The 14,231-nt window shown below is 44.8% G+C and overlaps 1 protein-coding gene across 1 annotated transcript; it reads right to left on the reverse strand.

The window, feature by feature from the left end:
* Nucleotides 1-823: 823 nt before the first annotated feature.
* Nucleotides 824-14,171, reverse strand: nup37 (nucleoporin 37). Its single transcript, XM_085768755.1, has 10 exons — nucleotides 14,037-14,171; nucleotides 12,950-13,152; nucleotides 12,744-12,865; nucleotides 9,056-9,128; nucleotides 8,723-8,817; nucleotides 2,677-2,767; nucleotides 1,468-1,649; nucleotides 1,341-1,391; nucleotides 1,113-1,206; nucleotides 824-1,022 (listed from the first exon to the last, which is right to left on the reverse strand). Exons 2-10 carry the CDS (start codon nucleotides 13,103-13,105, stop codon nucleotides 909-911), a joined length of 978 nt encoding a protein of 325 aa, XP_085624881.1. The 5' UTR covers nucleotides 13,106-13,152; nucleotides 14,037-14,171; the 3' UTR covers nucleotides 824-908.
* Between the last annotated feature and the right edge of the window lie 60 nt (nucleotides 14,172-14,231).

A 14,231-nucleotide genomic window follows, 5' to 3' on the forward strand; every position in this document is an offset into this window, starting at 1 on the left:
TGTCACCTCGAATGATTCATGATCAAGTTAATTAAATGAGTGCCCTGTGCAGCTTAGCCGGCGTAGAAATGAAAATGGAGATGGTGGTTTCTCACACATGGACTTCCTGTGACAGTAGAAAGAGGCCTTGTTTCACCAGAGGCCAAATAACCCCCACATCTTCCACCTTCGGTCTTACCCACCAAAGGTAAGGTAACGTGCATCCCCTCCTCTCGCTGCATCCTCACCAACCACTCGGCTCACATGCCACGGAGATGTAGGTGACCTGAAATGGCCTCAGACTCCCATGCTTCCCAGGGTTTTTCCTATGATTACATTTCATACAACCCAGCCGCCGCCGCCGCCACTGCTGCCGCCGCCACCCCACCCCCCCTCACACAGGGTTTGCCCAACATCTGGAGAGCGGCCAGACCTCCTAGCTTTTCCACATCCTAACCTTTCTGTGGATTTACTGCTTCTCCACAGCAGGTGGAACAGGCCCTACAAAGATATATCTGACATGATTCAAAGTCTGTCATGGATAGTGAGAAAACTGAGAAACAGTTAGAGAAGAGAGAACACCTGTAGTACGATGATCATGTTGACTGGTGAAGTGGAGATTTGGCAACGAGGCCCCGGCGCATTCCTTTGAACTACAGCTCGCTTGGCAGGACATAACAGACAACTGATGTAACTCACTCTTCAGAGAAAAAGAAAAACGAGCCCTTCGCAGAGACCAGACCAGACCGCTGTTTATCTGTAGCTGACCTGAAGGGGTAGTCAGAAATAAAAAACACAACAAAAAGCTCAAGTATGCAGCCAATTTCCATACAGACTCACCAGATACTCAGAAAAATATTTTATTGAACATTTACTAGAGTAGAAACAGAGGATCTTGTTATCCACCGTGGATAGTGCCGTAGAGACGTCTACATCTCCGTCATCCAAAAGCTAAGTTTCCTGTCGCCGCCGATCACGCACAGCGGAAGCGTCCGGTGCCAGCTGAGACCCGATCCCACCGTTGCTGAGCCGATCATCACTGGCTGTAACAACACCAACATGTGACATGAGACCGGAGCTGTAAAGAACATTAAAAAGATAATGATCTGAGCTGTGAAAAGCATCTGACTGACCTGTGGGTGGCCAAGATGGTGGATGAGTAACTGACTACTGATTTTTCCTGGACATCCAGTGGTGGCGAAGAGGTTTTCATTGGCACGAGACCACCTGAAGAGGAGAATAACATCCGTTCGAATGTCATCACATGCGTAGAACTGCTTGAATATAATATCTACAGTTTAGCATGATGGTTTTCAGACTGTACGGGCTGACAAACTAGGAAGACGAACCGACTTCCTCACCTGAATAACCTTGCTTTATCTATGTGCGCTGGTCTTTTCTCCTGTGGGTAACTGCAATGACAAGCACACAGTTTAGACATACATAACCCCTATCAATACTTTCAAGTGCAACATACATTCCTCTTACCTAGAGCGAGTTATATCCCAGATGAGCCAGTCGTTGCCTGCAACAGCACCGACTTTGATGGTGTTGGTGAGGCACCAGTCGGCCGACATGAGCGGCGACTGGCCACAGTCCAGGGAAAGAATGGCCTGCTGGGTGACCAGGTCGTAGAAGCGAATCGTCCCCTTCTTCTCTGCCACCATCAACTTGAAGAGGACAGATAAGTCACGTCAAATCAGCGTTTGCACACATTGTACAATTCAATCGATTGTTTTCAATAATTACTTCTAGGAACTGGAGCCTGTCGCGGCACGCAAAAGCTGAGAAAGCGAAAACTCATTAAAGGCGGTCCTGACAGCATCAGTCTTCTTTAACTGGGAGCCTGTCAGAGGTTGGAAGAGCATCTGAAGCTACCTGCCTCCAAACCTTTCAGGTGACTGGCCAGGTGTGTGGGTGTGAGAAAGCTGGCAGAGTTTGAACTGACTTCATTATGAGTTTGATTGTCATCATCGTCGTCATCATCCTCATTTAAACCCTTTTCTTAATCTCTTTGCCTTCTCATCCCGCCTTCGGGTCTGGCCTTTCCAAACAGTAACGACTTGTTTTGTCCCGGTGCATGCCATGAAGGCCTCTCTAGTGGGCCCTTCAAATATAATTTGCAAAACAGTAGAACTTTGGAGAAAATATGTTATTATATATTAAAAAAAACAAATGCTATAAAAAGAATTGAAAGGACAAAGAGTCAATCAAGAGATGATGAGTGGACCTATGACCTCTCCTGTCAAACAAGCAAGAAAAATCAATCTTCTTCTGGTTTCAGTTCAATGCTGAATGTTTAGATAAACAGTAGGAGCACATTGTTTCTCAGAACACATAGTTTACCATCTTTTGAACCGAGCTATGATTTAGAAATAGTTGGCAACCGTTGCATTAGAAGATATTTCTAAAAATGCCCATTTTCATTCCGGGCAAAATCTTTTATTTTGGACCAATTTGAGCAGTCACAACAAAAGTATGTTTCACAATCTGTTGTTTTGGTGCCTATGAGCAAAGACCAAGTGCAAAACGACCCCTTTACAAAGACTACTTGTCACGTTTAGACTTCACAGTTCATTCCTAACCTCACACCTGACTGTGTTTTTGTCATCTGGTGGTGCAGATGTTGCAATGTAGTCGACCAGCCAAAGAGTTTGATCTCATAATATGAGCAAAAACACCTGAGCGAATGAATACCTTTAAGACGTCTTTCGGGTGCCAGCACACGCTGATACCAGGAGAGCGGAGTCTGAGGGTGGCGCTTTCATTTCCATCCAGGTTCCACACCCTGTTCAGATAAATTAAAATGAGTGTTGCAATGAACAATAATAAAAAATAAAAAAAACACAGCACAATGGATAAGACAGATCAACACCGTCTGTGTCTGTGACTTTTCTTTCGGTGCTTTATTGGAGCCGGGACTACATCTGCAAAATCTTAGGCTTTTCAAAGTTAACGATTTCATTAGTAACTCAAACTTCTGTGAGAATTCACTACAAGAACCTGTGCAGCCGTCTCATTACAGCGGAAAGGGGAACAAACACAGGGGCTGTTCATCAGTTCTAATTAGTAACATCTCAGGCTGATTCTACTGGATATGTGAACCACCGTTGGCCCAGAACCCAAAACCCTTTTAATTAACAACAAAGATAGGGCTTTAGAGCAGACTTCTAAAAATAGCACTGGATTTTCAGCCACCCTGAGATGCTTGCATAATGGCTGAAAAAAAAATATCCCAAGGTTTCTTTCAATGCAAAACATGATGACGTAGTTTGTTCTCCAGAAAGCCAAAATGTCGCAGATGTAAAGTCACGAGCTTCTTTGTTACCATTTGCCAATATATTCTTTAAAACAAGACATTTACTCATTCATTCCTCCGACGTGTTTGCTACAGAATTCATCCTCAACTTTTCCCTGAATTTGCGAGACACACAATACGAGACACGTGGCTACGAGGCTTTTATGGCGCGCAACGTGGGCAATGATGGACGGCGTGTTTTCCTCCAAGTCCGTGTTTGCTCCTAATTTATCCAGCTCCTTTGCGAGCTCGTGCACAAGTGATGTTCAGGGTCTTCGAGCTCTTCCAGGGAAAACGGGTTCTTTTCTCAGATCTGGGCCCTGAGCTGTGAAGACAGACAGACTTATGCTGGATTCCTCTTACGGGGGGAAAACGCCAGCTTCACATTACATTGAGCTATGATAGCAGGGGCAGAAGGGGGGGAAGAAGAGAAGGAGGAGGAGGAGGAGGAGGAGGAGGGGGATGGCGGTGGTGGTGGTGGTGGTGGTGGTGTGGGGGGGGGACATCACCCTCGCCTGACTCGGCGTTACGCTCCACTCACATTACAGCAAATGTTTCGCTGTGGGCGGCCCGCTGCCATTCATTTTCTGTGGAGTACAGAGAGGGCAGCAGAACGCACGTCAGCTGAGGAAGAGCAGGGGAGAGAAGTTGAACAGTATCCTGCTCTATGCAAATGAAACAGAGAGGTCGTGCAAGCAAAACGCCAACCGGGAATCAAACATACTCTGTGTGTGTATGTGTGTGTGTGAGGATTATGACCAATCTTCATTAAAATAATAGCCAATTCTGCAGCTAAATAAGACATGTGATAGCGAACGCAGCTGAGAAACACCACGGATGTAATGAATCACTTGGACGACGTGAGCTGCGGTTCCTGAGACCTGGATCTATGGTAAACCACATCTGAACGATCCCTGAACTAGAAGAAAAGGTGGGGATGAGGAGGGAGGTGGGGGGTAAGGGAGGGGGGGGTGAAGGGGTTGGGGTTGGGGTTGGGGGTTGGGGGTGGGGGAGCCTACAAGTGTTTCTGGGAATATAAAACAAACGCTTGTGAAGCATGGGAAGGCGCTGACTGATGAGGTCATGCAGAAGACATCATCTAATAAAGCCCAAAAAGTACCTCCAAAGACCATCTAAATGTCAAGTGTGTTGTTGGAGAGATTGATGTCCTCAGTGGTGCGGTGTAGGGGAGGATATGCCCCGTCTCAGATGAAGACCTCAGTAAACACTCAACTTTTCCTGCCTCGTCTCCCCTGCAGAAGGATAGAGCCCTGTCGAAACTCTGGGCTTCTTTCCTTTGCCCATGTGCAGACTCAGCCAGAGCCTCCACCATGGAGCATGAGTGGGGCTGAGAGGGGGGAGTGGGGGGGTGGGGTGGGTGGATAGAAAAACCCCCAGACCACATCAGGAAAACAACGACTAAACCCTATTCTTTAAGACCACTAGCCAAGCAGAGCTCAATTGCACGCTACACCACCAACGGCCAAACTGTGGTCAACCACTCTGCCCTTCAAATGGAGAGCACCGGCTCCCCAAAAAAACATAAACTTTGCAGAAAGAGGTGAAAGACATGAGACACGAAAACACACGTGACCGCCCTCTGATAAAACACTGTATAATTGCATAACGCCATATCAAGCGAAAACACTCGGCGTCCATGTACAACAGAGTTGAAAAGGACATCTGAAAGAGCGGTGCTGTTGTTATCTGAGGAGCGGGAAAACATCGAGGCCCGCCGCGGCGTCACGGTTCGTCAGCGTTTCCCGTACGCCGACGAAACGGGAAATGCTGTTAGCGTTGTATGAGCCGATTTACTGTAGAGAGCAGAGTAAATAATCGAAGGTGACTCTCTGGAGGGGAGAGAACTGGAAGAGTCGAACAATACAATACAAATCCCATCCCGGTTGCCTGGCGGGGTCGCGACGTGCACAACGTCTGCATCAGCACGTATCCTAACAGGACCTGCTCAAGATTTAATTTAGATTTGAAACACTAACATTATCTTTTGCAATTTTTACTGTTGAGAGAGTTATTGAAACCATTTCATATGTTTTTTGGATGAGCCCAGTTTCCCCCCATACATCTGGTGAGTTCAGGGACCCCCCTTATAATGCCTCACAAAGATACGCATTTAAAATGAAAAGGCACTTGTAGCCTAAGGGAAACTTCTATAGTTGCAAGAGTCTGTGTGTGTATGTGTGTGTATATATGTGGAAAGATTGAGGAGTGGTTGAATTTCAAAAGATATATTCACATATTTATGTTAAGGAGGAAAATGAAAACATTGACTGGTGTGATTGATCTTTGGTACATTTTCAATAAGCAGTAAAGCTACGAGCTGAGCTTGTCTGACTGTACGCTGCACAGGCCGATCCCCGCTGCACCGAAGCCAGTAACACATTAACACCATGTGTTGCAACAGAGAGGCTGTGGGAATAGTGTGTCTTACACTAAAAGTAATGGATGTATGGTTGAAATGGAAAACTATATGTCCAAACTGTTTAAATATCAGAGAGACGTCCAAAACAAATCACTAAATGGCTAAATTAGATATTTAAAAGTAAAAGCTGAAAAAAAATGAATGAGATAACGGAAGATAAATAAAAGTAATAGCTAAATTATGAGGAGTAATGGTGAAATGATGGAGATAAATCATGTTTGTTTAAAGAAAACTACAGGAAAAGATAAACCTAGCTTTAGTATTGAATAAAAAAAATGGTAAAATTGATAAGTGCTTACATCTAAAAAACGCAAGTGTTTAACTTGTTTGCAAAATTATGTCTAAAAAAAAAGAATTAATAAATGAAACATCGCAGTAGCATTACAAATGCAAGCTGAACCGAACCACTGCGTGAAAATATAGGCTGTAACAATCACCACACTTTTATAACTAATACCGTAGTTAAGTAACATGCAGTTTATAATCCATTCATAAAAACATCTTCAGACCGTGATGATGGGTGGAGTATTAGACCTCATCTCTTAGAGCCTGGGAGATAAGTTGGAGGCATGGATGAGATAGAAATCTGTTGTAATTTGTTTCCCGATCCTTACACAACACAAAAGATCAAGAAACACAGATTATCAGCCAGAACAGAACAAACGCTTCAAACCATATACATAATGAAGCAGCTGTAGCAGGTGTGTGTGTGTGTGTGTGTTTGTGTGTGTGCGTTATCCCGGGTTCATCGGCGAACTCGGTCAACCCCCAAATCCCCTCAGGACCCTGCAGTGTGGCCCTACGATCTGTAGGTGGCGCATTTCCCCACAGACAGACAGACAGAAAGACAGAAAGGGCTCGGGGCTCTATAATACTATATACACTGATACCAGGAGGACGAAGACGAAGACGAGGAGGAGGACGAGGAGCTGTTGTTTAGACTACATGAGCCAAATGTAAACTCCCCTGAGGAAGTGGAGTCTGGCTCCCCACCTCGGTGCTGCAGCGTCAGGTTGCACGTTGGCAGCTGCAGAGTTTCCCACAACTGCAGGGGACAGTGATGACAAAGCTAAGCAAACTTATAGTAGAGGCTCGGCTGCCAAACCTAACAGAGTGATGGAGAGGTCATGAGCCTATGCATGCAGACATACACTTCCCTCCCTCCCTCCCTCCCTCCCTCCCTCCTCGCCTCCCTTTTTCTGCGAGGACCAGTTTCTTCCTCTCATATAGAGGCTCAGTTTGTGTGGGCTGACTGGAAGGTCCTCTCCTGTTAACTTGATCTATCCCTTGTTCCGCCTCTGTCTTCCTCCCGCGTCCCATATTTTCTCAACATGACAGAATTTAAATCTTTCAGCAGATGGAGCGCACTCCTGTTTTCTCTGGCTGGTCAGTGGAGGGAGGGGAAGAGGAGAGTGGATGGGGGTGTGTGTATGTGTGTGTGTGTGTGTGTGTGTGTGGGGGGGGGACTTATTCTCTCTGTGTGATCTCAGACGGCCTGATGTGGCAGGACAAGGGCACTGAGCAGGACACGAGCATCAGAAAAAGCCAGCGGCTGTAAAAGTCCTGACAAGCGGCTTGTTTCTCCACCGAGGCTGAGGGAACCTGCTCTGCTCCTTCACCTGCTGCACTCGGTCCAACACAGGCTGCATTCAGATGATTAATTATAAACTAACGACTACTCAACTATTACATTTAAAGAGGTTAAACAGAAAAACAGTAACTACATGAATCTTCAAAAAGAAACAAAAATATGAACAAGAAAAAGCCGTATTTTGATATATGACGGAGATTTGACTAAACACAGACTCACAATGGTCTCCTTGGAAACTTATCTGTTGACGTTACCACCATCTACATTCGCCAAACAGCCTTATTGGGTAAAAACACTGCCACTTTGTCTGTCAAAAGAACTATTGATCACTTAAAGGGATAGTTCAACATTTTTGGCAAATTGGCCCATTGCCATAATCCCTATAGTTTTAGGAGTAGGTTTGTTACCTTTAATTGTCAGTGCAAGCTATTTTTAGAACGGCCGAGTCCAGCCGCGAAAGACTGCCCCTGACGGGAACGCGCATTAGCAGTTTTGCATGAATTTACCTCTAAAACAACTCCGTCTCATAACGTTCTGTTATTATCTCGTAGTCTGGTGAATGTGCAGGTCACAACTTGTCCACCAGAGCGTTTTGGAGTTGTTGGATTGTGTGTTTGATGAATTTGATGAGGGAAACCAAGAAATCCCATGAGCCTCCGTAGCATAGCTCTGAGCAGCTCGCGGCTCTGCTCTGCCGTTCTAAAAACAGCTTGCACCAACAATTAAAGGTAACAAACTTACTGCTATGACTACAGGGATTATGGCAATGGGCCAATTTGCCAAAATGTTGAACTATCCCTTTAATCAAACTCTCCTCTGGTTCCATCGTGTCCAGTTTGATGAACTGACTTTCTATGGACTCAGACTGTTGATCAACCATTAATAAAGGCGTAAAGCCCTGGACTTCACTTCCCAGCAGCCTTTGCTTTAAATCTACAAGCATCTATATCAATATAAGGAATTTATATATTTACTGCACATGAACAATGTACAGTGAGAGCAGGGCCTGTGCTGCAACAAGGGTCTGCATGTTGCAAGAGAAGCAGCCTGTTGATGTAGAGGGGGGGGGTTGTCCCTGCAGTGACCCTGGCTACTGACACACTTTTTCCCTCCTCTAGCATTAATTGAAAAGGAAAATTTGGGGACCTTATTATAGGTCCCCCTTAGAGAGGAAAATCTTTCTGCAGCTAATTGGATTTCCATATTTAACCAATTAGCTAGAAAAGCTACAAAGCAGCTCTGTGCTTACGCACAGTCACACCGGAGCATGTTGTGCTTAGCATCAAGTTTCACTGTGGAAACACAGTCAGGACTTTCTGCACCATTAACAGAGAACAGAACTGAAAATCAGAAGCTGGGAACGAACACACACACACACACACACACACACACACGGAAACAAAACGGTTTGGACCTGCAAGTGTGGTCATCACTGACGGAAGCAATTTGTTTCCCCTCTGTGGGCTCGAACACCAAATGGTTAATGTAGCTGGTGTGTCCCTCCATCACCTAGACAACGGCACGGGAAAAACAATATGTAAGTATGCAAAACAAGCAAACACATGATCAATAAGCATTATCCATAAAAAAAGTGAACATTAGCCAGCACACACGGCGGCGGCGGCTGCAGCTCTGCACGGCTACGTTTGCTGTATCACTAAGTACCAAATGTCAGTGCTAAGTAGAGAAAGTTTGATGCCAACTGACAAGCGCAATTCTGGCCAATGTGCTCCAGATGTTGCACTACCTTGACTTCATGCCTATCCTGGAGATCAGAAGTCAGCAGGCGTAGCTTTCTGTCAGCTGCCGCGGTGCAGAATCTGCAGAGAGAAGGGGGGAGAAGAGGAAAAGAAAGAGAGGATATGAAAATAAACAAAGAAAGAACATCAAAACAGAGTCGGCCTGCACCAGACCCAATGACAGACAACATCTTGTTCTGCATACATGCCTGCAACCGCCTAGACTGACACCTCTGGCTGAGGCCGTCGGTGTGTGTGGTAGGAACTTGGACGGCGATCAGTGGAAACGCTGCCAGGGAGATTCTAATTGCAAGCTAAGATAAACACGGAGAAAAACAAGATTCCTCACGCCATTTACGCATGTCTCTGTTCAAAAAAACCTGCGCGGAGCCAGGCAGAGGACTTTCCCTCTAATCAGTCCTCGTATACACCAGTGCCTGCAATTATTCACACAATTACACTAACTCACTTATGACAAGAAAAACACACACATATCACCAGAATAAACAGACAGCGGTTCACACATTTTCAGTCGCAGGCACAGATGGATTTGGCATGATGTCACTACAAACACCCTTAACGTGCTTCGGGGTATTACTGCTACAGTAGATTAGATTATATTAGGACGGGCCTTCTCACCCTACAAATTAGTGTTGTACTTTGGAGTAAAGCATGGAACACATTCTGGCTGTTTTTTAGCCCTAATGTCAAAGCCATTTTCTTGATTCCTCTCCAACAAATCCTGCGTAACATAATAAAAGTCACGATAAAATGCTAAAACTTCTGGTGAATTCGGAGGTTTGTTGTTTCAAATCACCATGATTATTGTTTTTGCAAACGACAGAGACGAGAATAACCCCGCGGAGGCCTGCAAAACATAAACTCGAATGCAAATTTTGTGTGAAACAGGAGAACGTTTTAGGCAAGAGGGAACATCTTTTAAGCGTGGAGCTCCCTCGATTGCTTCAACATCTGAATTCTGAAGCTTGACAGATTGTTTTCGTCTCCAAAACATCTTCTTAATGATTTTTTTTTTGACAATGTTTTCGTTTTTTTGCAGCGGTGTCGTGTTCTCGGTTGTTTTCTTGCCCGAAGAGTTCAAAGATGATTGGAAGCAACAGCCAGCAGCCTTAGCTTAGCATAAAGACTGTAAACAGAGGACGGGCAGGGGGGGAACCAGCGGGCAAGTGGCTCTGTCCAAGAACTTCTTTAAACATGGCTACGTGCGCCTCACTATCATGTTTATGAAATCTGAGTGTAAAAACGGCAAATTGTGGTTTTATGGGGAGTTATGCGGTGTAGCTTTCTTAGCGACCACTGGCTAGGCACAGTTACTTCCTACAGTCTTTACCCTCGTGGCCTGGCAACCTCACAGCGACAACAAGACTCCAGGCAAATTAACGTGTTTCCCGACAAAAAAAAAAAAAAATTGGGGGTACACAGTTTGCGTAGGGGTTACGTTCTTGGCCGAGGTCTGACAGAGGGTTTGATTACCAGTAGTTGTACTCTCAGTTTGGTCTGGCCCTCCACCAAACAAGCCCTGGTTGTGTAAAAGGGGGTTGGAGGCCAGTGAGTGAGTGAAGGCCCTGAACCGTGTCACTGCATCACTGACCCCTAATGGCGGGTCAGGGCACCTGCACGGTGCCATCTGGACCTCAGGGGACAGAATAAACCCCATAAATAAATAAACACACATGCAGAAGAAGCTCCAGCCAGAAAAAGCCTCCTCTGCTGTTGTTCCACTCGTCCTGTCTTCTTTTTTTTTTAAACCAAAATACTCTGAAACATCCGATACAACATTTTGTTTCCACAACAGCTCTACACTACTTGTTAGCTGGAGTTTTCCATTTCTAAACTAATTTGCCCGGAGAGAGGCTGTGATTGGTCAGCGGCCGTGCAGGCAGGACATGTACGCAAAACCAGTGAACAAAATGTAATTAAATAAGGCTGTTATTTGTCCGATGGGGTAGACTTCCCGTCTTTGCCATCACTCATGGGGCCATGACACAGCAGAGTTTTCTGATGAGCAGCTTTTTTTTTTTTTTTGTGTATGTGTTGTTTGTTTATTTTTTCAGTAATCCAAGAAACAAGGAGAGAGATGGAGGGCAGTGCGGTTTTTGCTTACCGGGAAGCAACGCTGGGATGTTTAATCGGTTTTATGCAAACTGCAGCATATGTTTAAAAAAAACAAAAAAACAAAAAAAAGCATGTTATTATTCACTGATGAGCGGTGAAGGCTGTGTGCAGGGTTTGCAGTTTACCTGGTGATGCAACCTGCAGTCAGAGTCTATGGAGGGACATCCTGAGGTATGATGCCCCCGACGTGAACTGCTTTTTGAGCTTTGCTGCACGTCATTCCCACCCTCCACCCCCCCTCATTTCCTGTCATTACCTGTCCTCTCTCTACCTGTCATTCAATGCTTTGTCCAAGGTATAGAGTTTGTTTATTTGGGAGCATGTGGCTCTGTGTAAGTTTCAACAGGCCTAAGACTTGTTCCCATTACAAGCCGATGTGGTGGTTGGTGGCAGCGTTGCAGCTCGAGCCCCCTTTTCCTCCCCTCATCTCCCTCTCTTTCTCTTTCTCTCTCTGGGCCCCTGTTTTGAGGCAAGCCTGTGAGAACGTTGTACTTTTCCTGGAAGGCACGGCTACGTGCAGATCGAAGGGAGGGATGGAACCAGAGTGGGTAGTCATCAGCGCAATAACATGTGCGCACGTCACAGCGCTGGCTCGAGGGCCCTGTGGAGTAAACCACAGAAGGCTGGGAATTATCGCTGCCTTTCCTTTTCAATTACAGAAAGGCTAAACACCTCTGGAGGGACCGCCGAGCCTTCCCATCCCCTGCTCCAATTAGGAGGAAACTCTTGCTTTCTAACAATCTACAGTTAGGTTACCCCCCCAACCACCCCCTCCCCTCCTCCTCCAACCCTGTCCAAGGCCACCTGAAACAACTTGGCTCACATCCTGGCAGCTGCAGTGTGACAGTGATGACTACTTTCACACAGCGTGGCTGCTGAGCTTTCAATACAACCGCCTCTTGTTCTGGTCACAAGAAGAATGTTTGTGAATGAATAATTATCCTGTTGTGTTAAAAGATACGAAGCTCGGGCTCCCGATGCAGGAGCAAACTAAGCCTTGGCGTAAAACTTTCTAATCCTTTTACAATGCTCTGATGATCTCTTATGTAAGAGGCTCTACAGCTGCAACTGTTCCACCAAACTCACCGTCTTTTGTTAAAAAAATCATCTGTTATGCTAATAAGGTCATTCATAAAACTGATTAATTACCCAGCGACCACACTTCACATAATCTAAAGATGGTTTAGGTGGTAGTAGAGCATGACCATCGACTAGAGTTGGTGGTTTGAAACCTTGCTCCTCCTCTACACATGTCAAAGTGACCCTGAGCCTGAAGTATTGGTGGGTTCTGGTATATTTATGCAGGATAAACAGAAATTGTGAAGAACAAAAGTATCTGACAGTCAGATTCTTCTCCCGTCAGTTTTATCATAAATTAATTTGATGCATGGAGTCATTTGAAAAATCTTCTCAGGTTCAGTTTTTATGGGAAGCAGCAACATTTGGCACCTGGCAGCTGAAATACATGGTGTTCAGGGGCTAAGTTGTAAGATAAAAGCTGATCTGACGCTTCGATCAGTACCACAATTAAACTCTTAATGTTATTTAAAGCAACATTACCTGATAGTGGGTATGCTGTCCAGTCGGGATTCAGGGCTCCAGGCGAGAGCATCTACACGTAATTCATGATGGAAAACTCGAAGGACGTTGAACTCAACTCCCTCAATCTCCATATCCTCCTCCTGGGAGAACAAGAGTATGATTATAAAACAAAAAAATGGAACTTATAGTGAAGGAGGTAAATTGTGTGAAACTGCATCTCTCACCTGGAAGAGGCAGGTGCCCACGACCACATACTGGTTTCCACCGTACGCCAGCAGAGAGGCAGGGATTCCTGAGCTGAACGGGCTGAACTCCACCACATGGACGTAGTCCTCACATGCCACCGTGTAGCTGGGACTGCGGCTCGAGTCCTCCTGCATGCTGTGTGTTGTGGTACAAGTGGCTTCGGATCTGAGATTCAACCGCGCTGCAACAGAATAAAGAAGGACAGAGGACAATTTAGTTATATGCAGAGCACAATTACACATTAGCTTGAGTTCAATTTAAGTAAAACAAGAATATAATACTGTCATATCATTTCCTGCACTATAATGAAATAAAGAATTTGGATATTTGCAAGATTTTGTTATAAGAGGTGAATCTATGGCCTGAGGTCATATATTCTCAAATGGCTGCTCACAATCATTTCAGTGATATTACAAGATCTAATCTATCATGAAATCAACATAAAATACTTCCTCAGGCTGTGAAGAGTAAAACTAGACAGTCAAATCAGACACTTTCACAATGTTTGCACTAGATTCGTGTCAGAGAGCGCCGCACCAAACCTCGTTCAAATATTTACTTATTTTACACATCCTTGTGTACACAGATATTAATACTGATATGGGGTTCAACATGGGACACTTTTCCTAATGAATATCGATCATCCATCAATTCGGCAAGTATTAAATACACATAGCAGTGACGTAAATGACTGTAATTTGTAAGTAGTTTCAATACAACTACACAGACTGGACCGATAATCCCACAATGTCCTTCACTTAACAGCCTGTTGAAATAAAGTTACACCTGCCACATGTCATAACATTAAAGTATAGCTTTGGAAATAGGTTTATCCAGGTTTAAATGGCACATAACAGTGACCTATCACCTGTCAAAGAGCTGAAACGTGACTTACTACTTGGCTCAGATAAGACAACACAGCAAGCTAGCGAATTAGCCAAACAAAGTCTTATCTTTGCTTGACTTTACCATTAAAACGCTCCGACTGACATGGTTGTAAATACTCTTAAGCTATTAGTGTATGTCCCTGTTCACAACACAGCTCTGAATGTTTTACTTTACCACCTTATTTTCTACTATTTCGTGGAGTCAAAGCGTGCGCGCCTTTGGGATGTTTTCAGTCTTCTTCCGGCTACGACATGGAACGAACCATTGTGTGGAAATAAGAAGGGGACATCTCGAGCAACGTAAATTTAAAAAACATTAAATTACGTCGATTTAAACCAACATACGATTATGTTTCAAAGAAACATTTATTAG

This window comes from Trachurus japonicus, chromosome 23 (assembly GCF_045865225.1).
Source record: "Trachurus japonicus isolate A0001 chromosome 23, Traja_1.0".
NCBI classification, from domain to species: Eukaryota; Metazoa; Chordata; class Actinopteri; order Carangiformes; family Carangidae; genus Trachurus; species Trachurus japonicus.